The sequence below is a fragment of the Coregonus clupeaformis genome, chromosome 15 (genome assembly GCF_020615455.1).
Source record: "Coregonus clupeaformis isolate EN_2021a chromosome 15, ASM2061545v1, whole genome shotgun sequence".
Classification (NCBI taxonomy): domain Eukaryota; kingdom Metazoa; phylum Chordata; class Actinopteri; order Salmoniformes; family Salmonidae; genus Coregonus; species Coregonus clupeaformis.
In genome coordinates, this window is record NC_059206.1 from 14,608,000 (window position 1) to 14,631,131 (window position 23,132).

The 23,132-nt window shown below is 47.1% G+C and overlaps 1 protein-coding gene across 3 annotated transcripts in view; it reads right to left on the reverse strand.

The window, feature by feature from the left end:
- Positions 1-23,132, reverse strand: part of map3k1 (mitogen-activated protein kinase kinase kinase 1, E3 ubiquitin protein ligase) — a 54,289-nt gene that overhangs the window by 17,833 nt on the left and 13,324 nt on the right. For 2 of the 3 annotated variants that reach the window (XM_041897423.2, XM_041897421.2), the window contains exons 2-6: positions 5,764-5,914; positions 4,187-4,411; positions 3,757-3,957; positions 1,141-1,257; positions 541-692 (exon numbers count right to left, since the gene is read on the reverse strand). In XM_041897423.2, the coding sequence (XP_041753357.2) occupies positions 541-692; positions 1,141-1,257; positions 3,757-3,957; positions 4,187-4,411; positions 5,764-5,914 (846 nt within the window). Of the gene's footprint in view, positions 1-540; positions 693-1,140; positions 1,258-3,756; positions 3,958-4,186; positions 4,412-5,763; positions 5,915-10,431; positions 10,617-23,132 lie in introns of those variants that run through there. The other variant, XM_041897424.2, reaches the window with a different exon arrangement.

Genomic DNA, 23,132 nt, shown 5'->3' on the forward strand with positions numbered 1-23,132 from the left:
AGAGAGAGAAATAAAGGAAATATATAGATATAAATATATAGATGCATAAAGACAGACAGGGCAGAAAGGGAAAGAGAGAAATGTGTGTTAAACCAAGCTGGACCAATGTGTTAAACCAAGCTGGACCAATGTGTTAAACCAAGCTGGACCAATGTGTTAAACCAAGCTGGACCAATGTGTTAAACCAAGCTGGACCAATGTGTTAAACCAAGCTGGACCAATGTGTTAAACCAAGCTGGACCAATGTGTTAAACCAAGCTGGACCAATGTGTTAAACCAAGCTGGACCAATGTGTTAAACCAAGCTGGACCAATGTGTTAAACCAAGCTGGACCAATGTGTTAAACCAATGCTTGACCCTCCTTTACATAAACATTTGACACCACCATTTTTGTTTATACAATTGGTGGTATTCAAGGGCCTTCTGGCATAATAGGTTTTACAATACAACACCTGTACTCCGTATACCTGTGTGTGTGTGTGTGTGTGTGTGTGTGTGTGTGTGTGTGTGTGTGTGTGTGTGTGTGTGCGCGCGCTCTACCTGCTGTCGTTGCTGGAGGTGCCAGAGCTGCTGGATGGACAGGACGTGTGGGGGTTGGACATGCGCGACACAAACTTCTGGATGGTATTGCGCGACGGCGCCTTGATGCGCGAGCTGCGGCGATTGTGGTACTTCTGGAACAAACTCTCCACCTGGAGACAATGCCACAGTTAGCCATTGTAGGGTGAAGTTGGCCCTAGACGCTCATCTTGGGTCAGATTGGCATTTTCTCCACTAGTGGTTAAGTATCTACGTATTCAAGTGCATATCTAAGGTGCATTCAAGATGGTGCAAGTCATTGAAAGTTATCCTAAACATAAATTAGAAATATTCTAGCTCTGAAGTTTCTTTGGAAATTGGTCTTTACAAATGGGTTTAACTAATCATGTATGCCCTTTTCAAACTATTGTTTCGACCTGAAGCATACTGTGCTGGTACGGATATCCCATTTCCACATTGTCCCGTCCAGCACGGTTTCAGCAACTATGGTGGATCCGTAAACAGGCCAGCACGGTACAGCTCAGTTTGCTCGGCTCAGTAGTGAGAAAGGGGAATTATACAGATTGGTTAGGGCACGTCGGTTGGTTGCTGGAAGGTTACCTCAAAGTTTTTGAGGGTTTTCCTCCAGAGCAGGGGGTCTGAGGGCTCCAGCTGGAAGACTCGGAGCATGACGAAGAGGACGTGGATACAGAAGGCCCCTCGGCCACAGCTACAGGTCTACAGAGACAGGAGGACAGCGGACCGGGGCTTACTCACCTGTGTGTGCATATACATACGAATATCGCACTCACAAACACACGCGCAGGCACACACAGACGGCCATGAATGGTCACACAGACGGACACAGATCTGCTGCGACTTTTTTTCGACAAAAGACCAAATTCCATCTATAGAGATTTTGAAATCCTTACTTGCGTCCCAAATAGCACCCTATTCGCCCATATAGTGCACTATACAAGTAATAGGGTGTCATTTGGGACACAGCCCTTCAGTAAGAGGCGATGAAGTTCTACATCATTCCATCTCTACATTAGTAAATGGCTGGGTAATCATTCCATCTCTACATTAGTAAATGGCTGGGTAATCATTCCATCTCTACATTAGTAAATGGCTGGGTAATCATTCCATCTCTACATTAGTAAATGGCTGGGTAATCATTCCATCTCTACATTAGTAAATGGCTGGGTAATCATTCCATCTCTACATTAGTAAATGGCTGGGTAATCATTCCATCTCTACATTAGTAAATGGCTGGGTAATCATTCCATCTCTACATTAGTAAATGGCTGGGTAATCATTCCATCTCTACATTAGTAAATGGCTGGGTAATCATTCCATCTCTACATTAGTAAATGGCTGGGTTATCACTCCATCTCTACATTAGTAAATGGCTGGGTAATCACTCCATCTCTACATTAGTAAATGGCTGGGTAATCGTTCCATCTCTACATTAGTAAATGGCTGGGTCATCATTCCATCTCTACATTAGTAAATGGCTGGGTCATCATTCCATCTCTACATTAGTAAATGGCTGGGTCATCATTCCATCTCTACATTAGTAAATGGCTGGGTAATCATTCCATCTCTACATTAGTAAATGGCTGGGTAATCATTCCATCTCTACATTAGTAAATGGCTGGGTAATCATTCCATCTCTACATTAGTAAATGGCTGGGTAATCATTCCATCTCTACATTAGTAAATGGCTGGGTAATCATTCCATCTCTACATTAGTAAATGGCTGGGTAATCATTCCATCTCTACATTAGTAAATGGCTGGGTCATCATTCCATCTCTACATTAGTAAATGGCTGGGTCATCACTCCATCTCTACATTAGTAAATGGCTGGGTCATCACTCCATCTCTACATTAGTAAATGGCTGGGTAATCATTCCATCTCTACATTAGTAAATGGCTGGGTCATCATTCCATCTCTACATTAGTAAATGGCTGGGTCATCATTCCATCTCTACATTAGTAAATGGCTGGGTAATCATTCCATCTCTACATTAGTAAATGGCTGGGTCATCATTCCATCTCTACATTAGTAAATGGCTGGGTAATCATTCCATCTCTACATTAGTAAATGGCTGGGTCATCACTCCATCTCTACATTAGTAAATGGCTGGGTCATCACTCCATCTCTACATTAGTAAATGGCTGGGTAATCATTCCATCTCTACATTAGTAAATGGCTGGGTCATCATTCCATCTCTACATTAGTAAATGGCTGGGTCATCATTCCATCTCTACATTAGTAAATGGCTGGGTCATCATTCCATCTCTACATTAGTAAATGGCTGGGTCATCATTCCATCTCTACACTAGTAAATGGCTGGGAAATCATTCCATCTCTACATTAGTAAATGGCTGGGTAAACAAAAAGAGCCGGCCAATGTACAAGTGAAGCAAATTGTTAAAGTAACTGTCCAGTGTTTCCAGATTACTATGAAATATGACCTATAATTACTTACAATACGAGTGAAATCGTTTTCCTTCCAAAAAATGGTAATTAAGTACTGTATGTTAAAAAGCAACAGAATAGTGTGGGCTTACACTGGTCATAAAATATTTTAATGCGAGTAGACCACTGATTGGTCAGCTCATCCTCCTGAGGAGTATGACATCATACTCTATGAGAAAATAGCAAGCATTGATATACAAGTTTGAGGTGTGGTTTTTGAAGTGTTTTTTCTTAGTACAATTACATATGGGGATATTATTTTTGACGATATATAGTATTGTATCGTTTTGACAATATCACAATTTATATTTTCCCGCTAGTCTCCTCAGAACTGTAGGGGGAGAACATTGAATCGCAATAAAATCACAGTATCGAATCGCAATACATATCGGCACCTAAGTATCATGACAATATCTTATCGTGAGGTCCCTTGCAATTCCCAGCCCTATTTTTTCTCCAATTTATGCTTTGGCCACAAATACGAGTGTAGAACGAGTCTACAACATTATTTGGGTATGAGTTAACAGAATATTAACTTTTAAAAGTGAGATTTTCAATGGACAGTTACTCTTAAGACCATTGCTGTAAACGCAATTCGGTAAAAGCTGGGGTGGAATTTCTGTCATACTGCTAACACCTATCTAACCCTTTTAATAAGTACATAGAGGGTAGAGGGAGTCGATGTGAAAATGAGTCTTGATTCTCTTTCATCTTTCTTCATTGGTCCGAGTGGACATCCAGCACTTCCTACCTGTGGACCAATGAACACCCTGTATTTGTTGTCTGGGCTGTCTCCTCCAATCAGGAAGGAGTTGGGGCCTATCTGCTGCAGTAGGTAGAGGCGGGCCCTCATGACCTTGTTGACACGGCGACTGGTCTCCTCAGGACTGTAGGGGGAGAAGCCGTCTGGGGAGGGCGCCCGGCGAGGGGGCGTCACCCTGCCACTCTGAAACTACACAACGACATCATCAGATCAAGACAGCCTCAGACAAATAGTTACATGGGTTCATTATATTGTCACTAAATAGTCACTTAGGACTTTATATTGCTATGATACTTTTTACAGTTCTTTAAACCCCAAGTGAAGAGGTTTGATATCTAATTAATGTTATATTATCATCAAATGTCTTTATGTCGGTGTATTGTGTGTGTGCGCTACGTCTGTGTGTGTGGCTAATCACCGGCACGGGTGAGGCCCTCTTCCTGCGCACCCCGGGGGATTCAGGCTTCCCACCGGCCCTGCCAGAGGAGGAGGAGGAGGAGGAGGAAGAGGGGGGTCCGGGGGAGGGGCTTCGGCGGCCTCTGCTCTGCTGGGGGGATGAGCTGGTGGGCGTGTCGGCTCCGGCCTCCGCCCCTTTGCAGCCAGCCTCGCTCCCATCCGGTCGCAGGGGGACGGGCTTCACCACCTGAGGGGGAGGGAGGGAGAGACAGAGGGGGAGGGAAGGAGGGACAGCGGGGAGGGAGGGAGAGACAGAGGGGGAGGGAAGGAGGGACAGAGGGGAGGGAAGGAGGGACAGCGGGGGAGGGAGGGAGGGAAGGAGGGACAGAGGGGGAGGGAGGGAGGGAAGGAGGGGGAGGGAGGAGGAAGAAAGACAGAGGGGAGGAAGGAGGGACAGAGGGGGAGGGAGGGAGGGACAGAGGGGGGAGGGAGGGAGGGAAGGAGAGACAGAGGGGAGGAAGGAGGGACAGAGGGGGAGGGAGTGAGGGAAGGAGGGACAGAGGGGAGGGAAGGAGGGGGAGGGAGGGAAGGAGGGACAGAGGGGGAGGGAGGGAGGGAGAGGGAGGGAGGGAAGGAAGGGGGAGAAGGAGAAACAGAGGGGGAGGGAAGGAGGGACAGAGGGGGAGGGAGGGAAGGAGGGAAGGAGGGACAGAGGGGGAGGGAGGGACAGAGGGGGAGTGAGGGTTAATATGTGGTTGGGGTTAGGCCAAATTACAGTGGAGTCCCTTTACAGTGGCTGAATGTCAAATCCACCACTAGACCCTACTCCCAAGCCACTCCTGGGGCGCGTTCAGCAGGGCACAACGTTTTGGAACGTTCAGATAGACTTGTGTTATGTAAAACAAACATGCTTCTCCGACATGTAGAACAAGGAATCATGTCGGCTCTATCCATGGCATTTCTATCGGCAACGTTCGTCAACTGAACATGGGCCTGTAGAGCTAAGAGAATTGGAAAGGTGGAAGCATTGACATTTCCATGCAGCCAATCGGAAGGCATGATGTAGCTATATTACCATAATACATATATCTATCCAATCCTCTCAGAAGAGTGCCTAGACTAGAGGTCAGGGGCTAGAGGTCAGGGGCTAGAGGTCAGGGACTAGAGGTCAGGGGCTAGAGGTCAGGGGCTAGAGGTCAGGGGCTAGAGGTCAGGGGCTAGAGGTCAGGGGCTAGAGGTCAGGGGCTAGAGGTCCATTTAGAAGTCAGCATCTGTGTCTGCTGTGAAAGACTGGGTGCAACGCAATGGTGCAACGCAATGGTGCAATGCCCAGGGTTGGAAATGTCCAATTCCCTTCATCTGCCAGATTTCAGTCATAAAAACAAACCTTATTTCAAAGCATCAACATAGTGAATATTTAAGAGTTGCTTGGATCTATAATGTTAGGTGTGGCACAGTAAGCGAAGCACACACGTGTGGTGATCTGTGATAGTTGTGTGTGTGTGTGTGTTTGTGAACGTACATGTTTATACAGTACATAGCAGTGTGTGCGTTTGTCTCTCAGTGTGTGCATGTGTGTGTCAGGCTGCAGCAGCTCACCACCGGGCCCCTCCTGCTACGTCTCTCCAGCCACTCGTGCTTCCAGGTGGGCATGCAGGTGGCCTTGAGCTTCTCCCGGATCATCCGCTCCTCGGGCCGGTCCTCCATCTTCTGCAGACCACGCAGGGTGTCCTTACTCTCCATGTCGCGACTAAAGAGAAACCGCAGAGTTAGACAATATGGCCACTGCTATGTTCATTACACAGGTGCACCTTGTGCTGGGGACAATAAAAGACCACTTTAAAAATGTGCAGTTTTGTCACACCACAATGCCACAGATGTCTCAAGTTGAGGGAACTTGCAATTGACATGCTGACTGCAGGAATGTCCACCAGAGCTGTTGCCAGATAATTTAATGTTCAATTCTCTACCATAAGCTGCCTCCAACATCATTTTGGAGAATTTGGCAGTATGTCCAACCGGCCTCACAACCACAGGACCTCCACATCCGGCTTCTTCACCTGTGGGATCGTCTAGGGGGGGTGCTGAGAAGTCAATCTGTCTGTAATAAAGCCCTTTTGTGGGGAAAAACTCATTCTGATTGGCTGGGCCTGGCTCCCCAGTGGGTGGTCCTATGCCCTTCAAGGCCCACCCCTGACTGCACTCCTGCCCACTCGTGAAATCCATAGGTTAGGGCCTAATTTATTTATTTATTTAAATTGACTGATTTCCTTATATGAACTTTAACTCAGTAAAATCTTAGAAATTGTTGCATGTTGCGTTTATATGTTTGTTCAGTATATGTACATATCTACCTCAATTATCTTGTACCCCTGCACCTCGACTTGGTACTGGTACCCCGTGTACAGGGCCTGAAAACCTTTTTGGTCCACCAGCCACTAGGTTTCCAGGTAATGTAATAACAAATGTACCAGTAATGTTTTCCCAGCAATCCCAAATTGGTTCTGTGAAAGTTCCCAGAACCTTTGTTAGGTCGCGGCGAATGTTCTCATAACACATAAACGTTCCATTCCTGGTGATTATAGAACGTTTGTTTAAAACATTTGCCTGATATTGCAAGAATGTTCCTATAATACATTTAAAGGTTCCCAGGATGTTTCATTAGGTTGTGGGAGCAGTCTGGTGAGAACCTTGTGGGGACATGATAAAAGATATGTTCCCAAAAATACAAAAACTGTCCAGTTGTGCGGATGATTCTACAACGTTTCTTTTAGGGTGCAAAAAACATTCACCTGATGTTCTAAGAACATTCCCAGAACACACTTCATCTGTTCTTTAAAAGGCTCCCAGAATGTTTCATTAGGTTATTGTAACATTGTGGGGAAATGACAAGAGATACTGTATGTTCCCAAAACACAGAAAATGTCCAGTTTTGCTGACATTCAGATAATGTTTGTATCAGGGTGCACAAAACATTCCTTTGATGTTGCAAGAATGTTGACAGAACAGCCTTTTTCTGAGTTCTTTAAAGATTCCCGGAATATGTAATTAGGTTGTGGGAACACTGAGTACATTAAGAGAGATAGGTTCCCAAAACACAATATATGCTCAGTTGTGATGACATTCAGGCAATGTCGTAAGAATTAAATACGTTTGTTTTTATGACGTTCATAGCATACAGTGGGGGAAAAAATAATTTAGTCAGCCACCAATTGTGCAAGTTCTCCCACTTACAAAGATGAGAGAGGCCTGTAATTTTCATCATAGGTACACGTCAACTATGACAGACAAATTGAGAAAAGAATATCCTGAAAATCACATTGTAGGATTTTTAATGAATTTATTTGCAAATTATGGTGGAAAATAAGTATTTGGTCACCTACAAACAAGCAAGATTTCTGGCTCTCACAGACCTGTAACAACTTCTTTAAGAGGCTCCTCTGTCCTCCACTCGTTACCTGTATTAATGGCACCTGTTTGAACTTGTTATCAGTATAAAAGACACCTGTCCACAACCTCAAACAGTCACGCTCCAAACTCCACTATGGCCAAGACCAAAGAGCTGTCAAAGGACACCAGAAACAAAATTGTAGACCTGCACCAGGCTGGGAAGACTGAATCTGGAATAGGTAAGCAGCTTGGTTTAAAGAAATCAACTGTGGGAGCAATTATTAGGAAATGGAAGACATACAAGACCACTGATAATCTCCCTTGATCTGGGGCTCCACGCAAGATCTCACCCCGTGGGGTCAAAATGATCACAAGAACGGTGAGCAAAAATCCCAGAACCACACGGGGGGACCTAGTGAATGACCTGCAGAGAGCTGGGACCAAAGTAACAAAGCCTACCATCAGTAACACTCTACGCCGCCAGGGACTCAAATCCTGCAGTGCCAGACGTGTCCCCCTGCTTAAGCCAGTACATGTCCAGGCCCGTCTGAAGTTTGCTAGAGTGCATTTGGATGATCCAGAAGAGGATTGGGAGAATGTCATATGGTCAGATGAAACCAAAATATAACTTTTTGGTAAAAACTCAACTCGTCGTGTTTGGAGGACAAAGAATGCTGAGTTGCATCCAAAGAACACCATACCTACTGTGAAGCATGGGGGTGGAAACATCATGCTTTGGGGCTGTTTTTTCTGCAAAGGGACCAGACGACTGATCCGTGTAAAGGAAAGAATGAATGGGGCCATGTATCGTGAGATTTTGAGTGAAAACCTCCTTCCATCAGCAAGGGCATTGAAGATGAAACGTGGCTGGGTCTTTCAGCATGACAATGATCCCAAACATACCGCCGGGCAACGAAGGAGTGGCTTACGTAGAAGCATTTCAAGGTCCTGGAGTGGCCTAGCCAGTCTCCAGATCTCAACCCCATAGAAAATCTTTGGAGGGAGTTGAAAGTCTGTGTTGCCCAGCGACAGTCCCAAAACATCACTGCTCTAGAGGAGATCTGCATGGAGGAATGGGCCAAAATACCAGCAACAGTGTGTGAAAACCTTGTGAAGACTTACAGAAAACGTTTGACCTGTGTCATTGCCAACAAAGGGTATATAACAAAGTATTGAGAAACTTTTGTTATTGACCAAATACTTATTTTCCACCATAATTTGCAAATAATTTCATAAAAAATCCTACAATGTGATTTTCTGGATTTCTTTTTCTCATTTTGTCTGTCATAGTTGACGTGTACCTATGATGAAAATTACAGGCCTCTCTCATCTTTTTAAGTGGGAAAACTTGCACAATTGGTGGCTGACTAAATACTTTTTTCCCCCACTGTATTTGTTTTAGGTTTAACATAATATTCCATTGATGTTCACGCAATATATATTTTACCTTGTCTTGGAGGTCCTCAGAACATTTCAAGAACATTTAGACAATTTTATATTTAAGTTTGACCTAATGTTACCACATTCTCAGCATGCAAATTAAAGCAGATTGGAATACGTCACCATTATGTTTTTCTCCATATTTAATGGAAATTCACATTTGAGGACTGTATTGTAGGCGATAAAGGCACATGGCATTTTAATTTCATTCATAGGACATTTGAACAGCATTTAAAATCATACAAACACAACCATATTATTTACACTTCATATATTGACAATCTGCACATTATTTCATTCATAGGACATATGAACAGCATTTAAACATGGGTCTTGTGAACTCTGGGGCTCCACTAGTATTATGTTAACTTATGTATACCACCCATACAACCCCAGAGCAAACAAATCCTCCTCCCACCCCTGGCCCGTCTGTGTTTAAGGCTGTCGGGTCAGAGTGCTTCAGAACAAATATTCCGCCTCACACGAGAGGATGTTATGATAAGGAGACGCAGCACTCTGAGCCTGTTAGATTTACAGTACATCATACGAATTGGAACTGACAGCCTTGTTCACTGCACTCCCAATGCTGCCTCCCCTTTCAGCTCCCAAACACTTTGCCTTTAAAAAAAAAAAAAAAATTGTTTGCCTACAAACCCCTCTGGTCAGGTCAGTTCATCGCTTCACAACCTTGGAGTCTTTTTCCATTGGCTGGACTTGGAGGTGTGGGCTGGTCACCAGTCAACCGTGTGTGAAGCTTGCTCTTATCAAAGGATAGAGTTCATGAACCATTTTCACAAATCTTACAATTCAAAAAGGTATATTCTCAGTTTGATATGAGTCATAGAAAACAGGACTATAAAGTCCATAGAACTACAAAGTCCTTGAACAAACAAAAGGACTTCGGTTACCATTCAAGACCTCCAATTTGGGAAGATCTGAAGACTACAATATCAATAATCTTCAGACAAAAAAAAATACCACAACTAGCTTAAACATCAATCGAACACAACCGGGAGCTGAACTGAACTTCAAAGTCTCCCACAAAACATATCTTAAGGATCGCACACATTGCATCAGATGTGGATCTAGCATTCGTCTGCCAATCATTTAGCGCGCTGTGTTTTAGGGACCACCCATTGTAGATGTCTGACTGTCAACATTTTTCACCAGATTCTACAAAAATCGGTGCGCACTCTGTTCACAAATTACGTTCAGTTGGGCTAGGTACTCTCGGCCAGCAAATGCTATTGGGGTGTCTGAGACCTTATGGTCGTCAGTCAGAAGATTAAAGTCGGAGGGTAAAGCTCTCCTTAAAACAATTATATCAGCCTTTGCTCTGAGAGGAAAGATCCCACCACTGGATACAGTTGTTTACCAGACCTCACTGCGTCCGAAATGGCACCCTATTCCCTATATAAGGGCCTGAAAAGAACTCACCCAGCGGGTCCAGCTTCTCCCCCACATGTCCGTTGGGAGTCACACGCAGGCCAGGACCAGCTGCGGTAACCAGCCATCTTTAATTGTGCTGTGATCAATGCTTATACCCCCCTTCAGGCCTTTTCCGTTGGTCGATCGAATAGGGGACTCGACTTGCTGCAGCTAACGAACGCTGTCGGTTCGACAATAACAAGTGGTTGGTTGGTTCGGGGAACAGGAAGAGAGGAGTCTTCCTGTTCTGAGAACTGAAGAGTCTCTGAAGCGGAAGATGTAGCAACTAGGAAGTGGACTGGGGTTTAAGTCAACATTACAGGGCTAACGTTTATGTGGGGTTGATGCTTTGTAATTGTGGGGGTGTGCTTCCTATGGGCTAGTGGGAGGGCTAGTGTGCTTCCTATGGGCTAGTGTGCTTCCTATGGGCTAGTGGGAGGGCTGGTGTGCTTCCTATGGGCTAGTGGGAGGGCTAGTGTGCTTCCTATGGGCTAGTGGGAGGGCTGGTGTGCTTCCTATGGGCTAGTGGGAGGTCTAGTGTGCTCCCTACGGGCTAGCGGGAGGTCTAGTGTGCTTCCTACGGGCTAGTGGGAGGGCTAGTGTGCTTCCTATGGGCTAGTGGGAGGTCTAGTGTGCTCCCTACGGGCTAGCGGGAGGTCTAGTGTGCTTCCTATGGGCTAGTGGGAGGGCTGGTGTGCTTCCTATGGGCTAGTGGGAGGTCTAGTGTGCTTCCTATGGGCTAGTGGGAGGGCTAGTGTGCTTCCTATGGGCTAGTGGGAGGGCTAGTGTGCTTCCTATGGGCTAGTGGGAGGTCTAGTGTGCTTCCTATGGGCTAGTGGGAGGTCTAGTGTGCTTCCTACGGGCTAGTGGGAGGTCTAGTGTGCTTCCTATGGGCTAGTGGGAGGTCTAGTGTGCTTCCTATGGGCTAGTGGGAGGTCTAGTGTGCTTCCTATGGGCTAGTGGGAGGTCTAGTGTGCTTCCTATGGGCTAGTGGGAGGGCTAGTGTGCTTCCTATGGGCTAGTGGGAGGTCTAGTGTGCTTCCTATGGGCTAGTGGGAGGTCTAGTGTGCTTCCTATGGGCTAGTGGGAGGGCTGGTGTGCTTCCTATGGGCTAGTGGGAGGTCTAGTGTGCTTCCTATGGGCTAGTGGGAGGGCTGGTGTGCTTCCTACGGGCTAGTGGGAGGGCTAGTGTGCTTCCTACGGGCTAGTGATGTAAAAATGTAGTGGGAGGTCTAGTGTGCTTCCTATGGGCTAGTGGGAGGGCTAGTGTGCTTCCTATGGGCTAGTGGGAGGGCTGGTGTGCTTCCTATGGGCTAGTGGGAGGGCTAGTGTGCTTCCTATGGGCTAGTGGGAGGTCTAGTGTGCTTCCTATGGGCTAGTGGGAGGTCTAGTGTTCTTCCTATGGGCTAGTGGGAGGTCTAGTGTGCTTCCTATGGGCTAGTGGGAGGGCTGGTGTGCTTCCTATGGGCTAGTGGGAGGGCTGGTGTGCTTCCTATGGGCTAGTGGGAGGGCTGGTGTGCTTCCTATGGGCTAGTGGGAGTGCTAGTGTGCTTCCTACAGGCTAGTGTGCTTCCTATGGGCTAGTGGGAGTGCTAGTGTGCTTCCTATGGGCTAGTGTGCTTCCTACAGGCTAGTGTTCTTCCTACGGGCTAGTGTGCTTCCTACGGGCTAGTGTGCTCCCTACGGGCTAGCGGGAGGTCTAGTGTGCTTCCTATGGGCTAGTGGGAGGGCTAGTGTGCTTCCTATGGGCTAGTGGGAGGTCTAGTGTGCTTCCTATGGGCTAGTGGGAGGGCTAGTGTGCTTCCTATGGGCTAGTGGGAGGTCTAGTGTGCTTCCTATGGGCTAGTGGGAGGTCTAGTGTGCTTCCTACGGGCTAGTGTGCTTCCTATGGGCTAGTGGGAGGGCTAGTGTGCTTCCTATGGGCTAGTGGGAGGTCTAGTGTGCTTCCTATGGGCTAGTGGGAGGTCTAGTGTGCTTCCTATGGGCTAGTGGGAGGTCTAGTGTGCTTCCTATGGGCTAGTGGGAGGGCTAGTGTGCTTCCTATGGGCTAGTGTGCTTCCTATGGGCTAGTGTGCTTCCTATGGGCTAGTGTGCTTCCTACGGGCTAGTGGGAGGTCTAGTGTGCTTCCTACGGGCTAGTGTGCTTCCTATGGGCTAGTGGGAGGGCTAGTGTGCTTCCTATGGGCTAGTGTGCTTCCTACGGGCTAGTGTCCTTCCTACGGGCTAGTGGGAGGGCTAGTCTGCTTCCTATGGGCTAGCGGGAGGTCTAGTGTGCTTCCTATGGGCTAGCGGGAGGTCTAGTGTGCTTCCTATGGGCTAGCGGGAGGTCTAGTGTGCTTCCTATGGGCTAGTGTGCTTCCTATGGGCTAGTGTGCTTCCTATGGGCTAGTGTGCTTCCTATGGGCTAGTGTGCTTCCTATGGGCTAGTGTGCTTCCTATGGGCTAGCGGGAGGTCTAGTGTGCTTCCTATGGGCTAGTGTGCTTCCTATGGGCTAGTGTGCTTCCTATGGGCTAGTGTGCTTCCTATGGGCTAGTGTGCTTCCTATGGGCTAGTGGGAGGGCTAGTTGTTCATTAGGACTACTCTCAAAACAAGTTATCTTCTGAGAATTAACTTTAAAATGTTGTTACATACACCTGCTCAAACCTTTTCAGTAGATTTTCCTTAAAGTTTACACTGTCTGTGAACAACTTTGATAGCAATGCTGTTCTGCGGCATGCTCTTTGAAAATGATCGCAGTGCATGTCTCCAAAATGTCCTTGTACTGTATAAGTGATCATTAAGCATAGCGTAAGTGCCTTCAGCTTAACTAAGGAGAAGAAACATACGAATTTGGGCACCATAGTTCCTAGATACACGCCATTTTGTGTCAAGCCAGCAAATGAAAAGAGAAGTCAAATTAGCTCAACTCCTTCATTTTCACAGATCTCAAGCCTTCCAAAATAGCCTTGTGTGCAAAAGCGCATAGTGTGGAAATCAGTTAAGAACAACTGGAGGGGCTGTCTAGTCAGTCCCCACTAGCAGAGACCGGGGTTGTCTATTCAGTCCCCACTAGCAGAGACCGGGGTTGTCTATTCAGTCCCAACTAGCAGAGACCGGGGCTGTCTATTCAGTCCCCACTAGCAGAGACCGGGGCTGTCTATTCAGTCCCCACTAGCAGAGACCGGGGCTGTCTATTCAGTCCCCACTAGCAGAGACCGGGGCTGTCTATTCAGTCCCCACTAGCAGAGACCGGGGTTGTCTATTCAGTCCCCACTAGCAGAGACCGGGGTTGTCTATTCAGTCCCCACTAGCAGAGACCGGGGCTGTCTATTCAGTCCCCACTAGCAGAGACCGGGGCTGTCTATTCAGTCCCCACTAGCAGAGACCGGGCTGTCTATTCAGTCCCCACTAGCAGAGACCGGGGCTGTCTATTCAGTCCCCACTAGCAGAGACCGGGGCTGTCTATTCAGTCCCCACTAGCAGAGACCGGGGCTGTCTATTCAGTCCCCACTAGCAGAGACCGGGGCTGTCTATTCAGTCCCCACTAGCAGAGACTGGGGCTGTCTATTCAGTCCCCACTAGCAGAGACCGGGGCTGTCTATTCAGTCCCCACTAGCAGAGACCGGGGTTGTCTATTCAGTCCCAACTAGCAGAGACCGGGGCTGTCTATTCAGTCCCCACTAGCAGAGACCGGGGCTGTCTAGTCAGTCCCCACTAGCAGAGACCGGGGTTGTCTAGTCAGTCCCCACTAGCAGAGACCGGGGTTGTCTATTCAGTCCCCACTAGCAGAGACCGGGGCTGTCTATTCAGTCCCCACTAGCAGAGACCGGGGTTGTCTATTCAGTCCCCACTGACAATGAAACCAGATAAGAGGAGTTTACCATCTTTCCTCTGAATAAAAGAGTCGGTGTTGTTGCTGTCCCCTCTTAAATAACAGCTATCCCACAAGGCCGTGGGCAGGGAACAAAAGGGCATTGTGGGGCTGTGCAGGTGGGACTTGGAAGGGCCAGCAGGCTGGGAGTCCATTTCAAACCTCCACGTAAGCAGAGCCTGCGTCAAACACACACAGGGCCAAGCTCGCTGGGCACACACACCCTTTCTCATGGGCCTCAACGCTCCCAAAAACTCAGGTTACCGGTTCACACACTCCCTGCCTCTGCTAGAGGGGACAGAGGAGCCACGACTGCCCAACAGTGGATAATGACAGATGGAGCCTGGTGTTTCTGGTCAAAACAAGGCTGAGCAGACTCAACAACAACCGTAAACAACTTCAAAACCTTTCAGGCAAAACAAAAAGGCAGCAATTGAATTTCGCCTGACAAAATAAACAGTTACACTTAAAAAAGGGAAAGAAACATATCCACATGACTAACCAACGCAACAAAAAGGTCAACTGCTCTGACTAACATATGGAAAGGGAGGCCGACAAAGATCAGATTCTGCGTAACCATAAATTAAATCAATGACACAATGAGATTCAGCACCTCTAAATATTGAGTGGAATCTAATGCTGACATTAATAACCATAACTAATGCTGTGAGGACCATATCTATGTCCTAAGCATGCCTCTGTAACTCTATGGCTCAGCCCCCCAGTGACTTTAGTAGAGGGGAAGAGGGGAGCTTCACTGCAGCCTTATTACAGCTGACTTGCATCATGACCATGAGGTGGGGAATCTAACTCCACAGACCCACTGAGAGACCCCTTGCATCATGACCATGAGGTGGGGGATCTAACTCCACAGACCCACTGAGAGACCCCTTGCATCATGACCATGAGGTGGGGGATCTAACTCCACAGACCCACTGAGAGACCCCTTGCATCATGACCATGAGGTGGGGGATCTAACTCCACAGACCCACTGAGAGACCCCTTGCATCATGACCATGAGGTGGGGGATCTAACTCCACAGACCCACTGAGAGACCCCCTTGCATCATGACCATGAGGTGGGGGATCTAACTCCACAGACCCACTGAGAGACCCCTTGCATCATGACCATGAGGTGGGGGATCTAACTCCACAGACCCACTGAGAGACCCCCTTGCATCATGACCATGAGGTGGGGATCTAACTCCACAGACCCACTGAGAGACCCCTTGCATCATGACCATGAGGTGGGGATCTAACTCCACAGACCCACTGAGAGACCCCTTGCATCATGACCATGAGGTGGGGGATCTAACTCCACAGACCCACTGAGAGACCCCTTGCATCATGACCATGAGGTGGGGATCTAACTCCACAGACCCACTGAGAGACCCCCTTGCATCATGACCATGAGGTGGGGGATCTAACTCCACAGACCCACTGAGAGACCCCTTGCATCATGACCATGAGGTGGGGATCTAACTCCACAGACCCACTGAGAGACCCCCTTGCATCATGACCATGAGGTGGGGGATCTAACTCCACAGACCCACTGAGAGACCCCCTTGCATCATGACCATGAGGTGGGGATCTAACTCCACAGACCCACTGAGAGACCCCCTTGCATCATGACCATGAGGTGGGGGATCTAACTCCACAGACCCACTGAGAGACCCCTTGCATCATGACCATGAGGTGGGGGATCTAACTCCACAGACCCACTGAGAGACCCCTTGCATCATGACCATGAGGTGGGGGATCTAACTCCACAGACCCACTGAGAGACCCCTTGCATCATGACCATGAGGTGGGGGATCTAACTCCACAGACCCACTGAGAGACCCCTTAGAGAGCAACCAATGGTCAACTGATCCTGGGAGAAATCTCCTGGAGAGACCAATAAATGTTGACAATATTTCTACTATTAGGAACCAACAGAAGTGAACTGGTTAGATGGCAGAAACAGAACTGAAAAGGGCAATCCCCACAACAACTCGCCAAGTCATGAGACTAAGCAACCTGACAGAGGCGTTTTAAGTGGAAATAAAATGGAATTCTGCTGACTGAATTAGTGCTGTGACAATACTAGTATCGCAATATTATTTCCATGGCAAAAATGAAAACATGAAGCAGACTCCACTCTTTGGTCCTTTAAAAACCTGCTGAACGTAAAATATTGCGTGCTATAGATTGGAAAATAAATAATGTGAATCTGGATGCAAACATAATGATGTTCTTTTCCAACATTAGGGATGTTTTTCTAAAGAAGTTGAATCCCCTTCATGTTTTGTTCCCTTGCCACGATACTAACGAGTATGGCAATACTGGTATCATCCCGGCCCTACACTGAATGTTAGCTTCAGCATCAGGTAGCCTGCCCAGTGCCGACAGATATTCCCCTCCATCTAGAGCTGCCTGGGACGGTGTGGGAGGGAATGGGGGTATCCATCACAAGCCCCCCTTTCTCTAGGGAAACAAGAGGGCCAGGGAACAACCTCGTTGACATATTGATTGAAAAGAAAATGGAGGGAAAAATTAAGCCCTATCAATCTTATTCATTCCAACAAGCAAAACGGCCCGTCTGACCTAGACGAACATGAGAAGGGACACTTGGTGAGCTGAAGGGACACTTCAAAAGTTGTGTTGAAGGTCTGCGTCTTCGGCGTTAACTTCCTCTCAGCAAACAAACCAGCAGCTTAGGTCAGAGAGGAGAAATGAGAGTCCGAGGAGATATCCTGCCACGTGTGTCGGACAGACCGAAACTGGTCCACCAAGAGAAGTTCCCCACTTCGGTTTCAGATCCTGTGGGCAGGCGAGGGGAAAAAAACAACAGCATGACCTGGGACGTTTCGCAAGATTTAGAAAATATGCATTTCGCAAGTTGACTGTTTGAAACCATCCACCGCCACCGCTGTCAATTCAGATAACGGGTTGGTAAGAAAGGAAGAGGAAATATGATTGAGGGCCTCAATAGGAGCCCAACGCAAAGACAGGAAATCAGGTTTCTCTGCCTGTGAGCTTTTCTTTCTTTTTTTCACAGACAGTGGTGGTGTCATTGGGTAGAGATACTATTGTTGATTTTTCTTTTCTAAAGACGTAACAAACAGCCACCACTTATGAAGACCCAAACCATAGAGAGGTTGGAGCAGAGAGTCTGTTGGACATTACAGTTTACATTTGAGTAATTTAGCAGACGCTCTTATCAAGAGCGACTTACAGTAGTGAGTGCATACATTTTCGTACTGGTCCCCCGTGAGAATCGAACCCACAACCCTGGCGTTGCAAGCGCCATGCTCTACCAACTGAGCTACACCGGACCTGTGTGGCAGGACATCTGCACAGACTCTCACCTTGTCCCTCTTCAACCTGCTGTTTGGTTCTGAAGAGGTTCAGGTCCAAATCCCTGATTGGGAGGCTAACTGAGTCACAGTGTAAGAGGTAAAAGCAGAGTTCATGACGAATGTGATGCAACACAGGGAGGTGTGCCCCTTTCTGTCCAATAAGGTCATTTCAGGGAGGTGTGCCCCTTTCTGTCCAATAAGGTCATTTCTGGGCAATAGTTTAGGGCTATAGAGGATCCCTAGAGGGAAAACTTCAGTGTCGCCTCATTGGACAACAAAACATGTTCAATTCACAGTTGAGAGTTTATGCCCAATTACGTTTGAGCAATGGCAAAGTTAAATCTAGAATCGGCTTCCTATTTCGCAACAAAGCCTCCTTCACTCATGCTGCCAAACATGCCCTCGTAAAACTGACTATCCTCCCGATCCTTGACTTCGGCGATGTCATTTACAAAATAGCCTCCAACACTCTACTCAGCAAATTGGATGTAGTCTATCACAGTGCCATCCGTTTTGTCTCCAAAGCCCCATACACTACCCACCACTGTGACCTGTACGCTCTTGTTGGCTGGTCCTCACTACATGTTCGTCGTCAAACCCACTGGCTCCATGCCATCTATAAATCACTGCTAGGCAAATCCCCGCCTTATCTTAGCTCATTGGTCACCATAGCAGCACCCACCCGTAGTCTGCGCTCCAGCAGGTATATCTCACTGGTCATTCCCAAAGCCAACACCTCCTTTGCCGCCATTCCTTCCAGTTCTCTGCTGCCAATGACTGGAACGAATTGCAAAAATCTCTGAAGCTGGAGACTCTTATCTCCCTCAATAACTTTAAGCATCAGTTGTCAGAGCACCTTACCGATCACTGCACCTGTACACAGCCCATCTGAAATTAGCCCACCCAACTACCTCATCCCTATATTGTTATTTATTTTGCTCTTTTGCACCCCAGTATCTCTATTTGCACATAATCTCTTGCACATCTAGCGTTCCAGTGTTAATACTAATTGTAATTATTTTGCACTATAGCCTATTTATTGCCTTACCTCCATAACTTGCTACATTTGCACACACTGTATATATATTTTATGTTGTATTTTATGACCTTATGTTTTTTTTACCCCATATGTAACTCTGTGTTGTTGTTTTTATCGCACTGCTTTGCTTTATCTTGGCCAGGTCGCAGTTGTAAATGAGAACTTGTTCTCAACTGGCTTACCTGGTTAAATAAAATAAATAAATAAAAAGGTCTACGCATTTAATAGCAATTTAGTTTGTTTACCAACATTTTGGTAGCGGAGTTCAAACGTTGGACTAAAGCTGAGATGCCTTGACTTTGAAATCTAGTTCATAATAATAATGTCTAATGATCACATACGATGTAGGCTGCTGACTGACTTAATGCATCAGGGATTCACATTCTCCACTTTGTCATTTTGGCCTATGGAGGAAGACAGGTTTAAAAACACGTTCAAACCAGTCTTCCTCAATTACCATCAAATGTTATTGACCTCTAATGGCATTCTACTTGAGTCTTCTCATTCAAATGAATCTTAACAGATCCCTTCCAAAACAGGACATGTAGTCTGAATATAGATTGTTGTTTTTTTGCAGGTAATCTGAAACCTTCATTTTAGTGCAGCCAACTTCTGAATTTAGGCCTAGTGCTGAATTTAGCCCTAGTGCTAGTAGAGGCAACATGACATGGTCTCGCCTGCTATATGTCTAGTCCCCTGTAGCTCAGTTGGTAGAGCATGGCGCTTGCAACGCCAGGGTTGTGGGTTCGTTTCCCACGGGGGGGCCAGTATGAAAATGTATGCACTCACTAACTGTAAGTCGCTCTGGATAAGAGCGTCTGCTAAATTACTAAAATGTAAATGTAATGTCTGATCAACTTAAACAATTTAATATAAAAAAAGCATCTACACAATCAGTTTGTTTGTGTCATACCACTATAGTGGTTGATGAAGGCAGGTGGGAGTGTTGTGTGCCCGCGTTGTTTAGTTCAGTGCCCACTACTTGGCTATGGAATGTAGCTGGAATGCAGAGAAATTCCTCCCACCCAGAGTTATTCAGAGCGCTCGGCCCCCACTGTGGTGGGGGTGTATGGGGGAGGTCAGGACCCCACCATCTCCCCACCTTCCCTCTCTGAGCGGGGGAAGCCCCACTAACCTCTCCCGGAGCCCTCAACACTTATCAACCCACAAACCAGGCCAATAGGACTGCTGGTGCCTCCCATTCTTACACCAGATCCTCATCACAAACCAGACTACTTTCAGGGGGAAAAAAACAAACAAAAAAACATTTCCAAATCCAACAACTTTATTTTCCAGAGAAAAAAAAATGCTTCACTTCTGCAGCATAAATCAACACTGAGCTGAAAAGGCTTGGTTGGTTGGTGAGAGTTGAGGTGTTCCTATCCTTGCACACATCCTCTCACCCCCCCCCACCAGGGCTCTCTTCCCCCCCAGTGTGTCAGTGCGACTGTGCACAGTGCCCCAACGAGCAAATACTCCATTAATGTCCCACTAGTCAACGCGCTGGAAGTGGAGCAAGGCCTCCAGGGAGGAGGAGGAAGGGGGAAGAAAGGGGGGGAGGATGAGGAAGGATGAATACTGCTTTTAGGAGAGGAGGGGTGGGCTTAATCTCGCTCTCCCTTTTTGAACCGAGGCTTGGCCAATCCCAATGCACGTGTCAAAGGCAGGTATAGGACACAATTGAAGACATCCCTACGGCAGCTGCAAAGAGAGGAACTAAGGAAAAGTAGCCATTCCCTAGCTGGAAAAGCATTCAATGCGGCTCCTGATGACATAGAACACACATAAACCCAAGCCACTGAGAACTATGAGCCATGACATCATCAGTTCTTTCAACTGATGTTACTTCTCCAATGCTAAAAGACGCCAATCTCAAGGTCTCTGGAACATTCTAGACATATATAAACACAACCACCAAAGAAACCTGTGCTGGATGCACTTTTGAGGGCCAAACATGGTCTAAAGTGGTCAAAAACAATGTATTTCTAATAACACTCCATGGTTTCATTGTTCAATGTTACACAGTGTAGTCCCACTTTCGTGTCCATTTCACAAACAAAACATGCCTTTAAATATACTTTGGGTTTATGAGAAGTATTATAGCTTCCTCTGCCGTGCGTATTAGTCCTAGAGGAGTTAAAGTACACAGCTGATCTTATCAATCTGTCCTGCAAACAAGGCAGGTGTTACATATTCACTCTGCTGCCTCAGAACAGAGTAGAGTGGAAACTTAGCAGACACAGGTGATTTCCCCAAGTTAATAAATACTTTCACCAGACACATAAGTGGAACAAAGTTCGTAAAAACACATGCCGTGTTCTGCGAATATCAAAGGCGTTTGGTTTTATTGCCGTTTTCTTATTGGACCGACATCGACCTTAACTCTTCAACCCTCTGGCCAGCTGTTGGACAGACAGACTGGAAATGTTCTTTTTCAAACTGTGTAAACCTGATATAACTCAAAATGAGTTATAAGACAGTCCATTCATCCACCGTTTACAATCTTGACATCCAAGTATGGTAGTGTCACAGTCTCACCATGCTAAACTAAAGGTGGTGCCATTTCCAGCCCCGGCATTTCTCCCTAGGACACTGTTCCTGGGATATTACAGTGAGAGTACTCTTAGGCTAGAGCTGGACAACTGTTTGTACAGCAGTGTAGCTAGCATGGGAGTCTGTAGATATAGTTCATGAACTGTCCATGACTTTGCCTCATTTATATTGGATGAGATACTGGCTGCTGCAGTCATGAGCTGGCCTCTCTCAGAGATGATGTTTGGAGCCGCTGTCTTCGTGCACATCAGGATCCTCGCTGGTGATGCAAGCTGACAGGGGGGAAAACAATGGTGTTGGCCCATGGCCCATAGGGAGTACATGATGAACCACAGGGCCCATAGGGTGTACATGGTGAACCACAGGGCCCATAGGGGGTACATGGTGAACCACAGGGCCCATAGGGGGTACATGGTGAACCACAGGGCCCATAGGGGGTAGATGATGAACCACAGGGCCCATAGGGGGTACATGGTGAACCACAGGGCCCATAGGGGGTACATGGTGAACCACAGGGCCCATAGGGGGTACATGGTGAACCACAGGGCCCATAGGGGGTACATGGTGAACCACAGGGCCCATAGGGGGTACATGGTGAACCACAGGGCCCATAGGGGGTACATGGTGAACCACAGGGCCCATAGGGGGTAGATGATGAAAGCACCTCTTCCTCTACAATGTCTAAACCCAAAAAGCAAGAACCCCCCTACCCTCTAACTATCACTCTTTCTTCCGTTCTCTTGCTCCACTCATCCGTCCCCACTGTGAGCAGAGGCAACAGCGCATTTCACAGGGTTTCAGCGGGCCCTCCCCAGTCACATGTGAGAGCGACTCAAGTCATGAGAAAATCTGGGCCAAATCTGCCCAGAGAATCACATGCATGGCCTCTCCCCCAGCACTACTAAAGAGAGAGTGAGAGAAAGAGAGAGAGCGAGAGAGGGAGGGAGAAAGAGAAATAGGGAGAGAGAGTGAGGGAGAAAGAGAGAGAAAAAAGCGAGAGCGGTAGAAAGAAAGAGGGAGAAAGCGAGAGAAATAGGGAGAGAGAGAAAGAGGAAGAGAGGGAGGGAGAAAGAGAGAAGAAAGAGGGAGAAAGAGAAAGAAAGAGAGCGAGTGAAAGAGCGAGCGAGCGAGAGAGAAAGAGAGCAAGAGAGAAAGAAGAAAGAGAAAAAAAAAGCGAGAGCGGTAGAAAGAAAGAGGGAGAAAAAGAGAGATAAATAGAAAGAGAGTGAGAGAGAAAGAGAGAGAACGAGAGAAAGAAAGAGAGAGCGAGAGAAAGAGAGAGAGCGAGAGAAAGAGAGAGCGAGAAAGAGAGAGAGCGAGAAAGAGAAGGAGAAAGAGAGCGAGAGAAAGAGAGCGAGAAAGAGAGCGAGAAAGAGAGCGAGAGAGGGAGAAAGAAAGAGAGGGAGGGAGAGAGAAAGAGAGCGAGAGAGAAAGAGAGGGAGGGAGGGAGAGGGAGGGAGAGAGAAAGAGGGAGAAAGAGAGAAAGAGCAGAGAGAAAGAGATCGAGAAAGAAAGAGAAGAGAGGGAGAGAGAAAGAGAGGGAGGGAGAGAGAAAGAGAGGGAGGGAGAGAGAAAGAGGGAGAAAGAGAGAAAGAGAGCAGAGAGAAAGAGATCGAGAAAGAAAGAGAAGAGAGGGAGAGAGAAAGAGAGGGAGGGAGAGAGAAAGAGGGAGAAAGAGAGAGAGCGAGAGAAAGAGAGCGAGAGAAAGAGAGCGAGAGAGGGAGAAAGAAAGAGAGGGAGGGAGAGAGAAAGAGAGCGAGAGAGAAAGAGAGGGAGGGAGGGAGAGGGAGGGAGAGAGAAAGAGGGAGAAAGAGAGAAAGAGCAGAGAGAAAGAGATCGAGAAAGAAAGAGAAGAGAGGGAGAGAGAAAGAGAGGGAGGGAGAGAGAAAGAGAGGGAGGGAGAGAGAAAGAGGGAGAAAGAGAGAA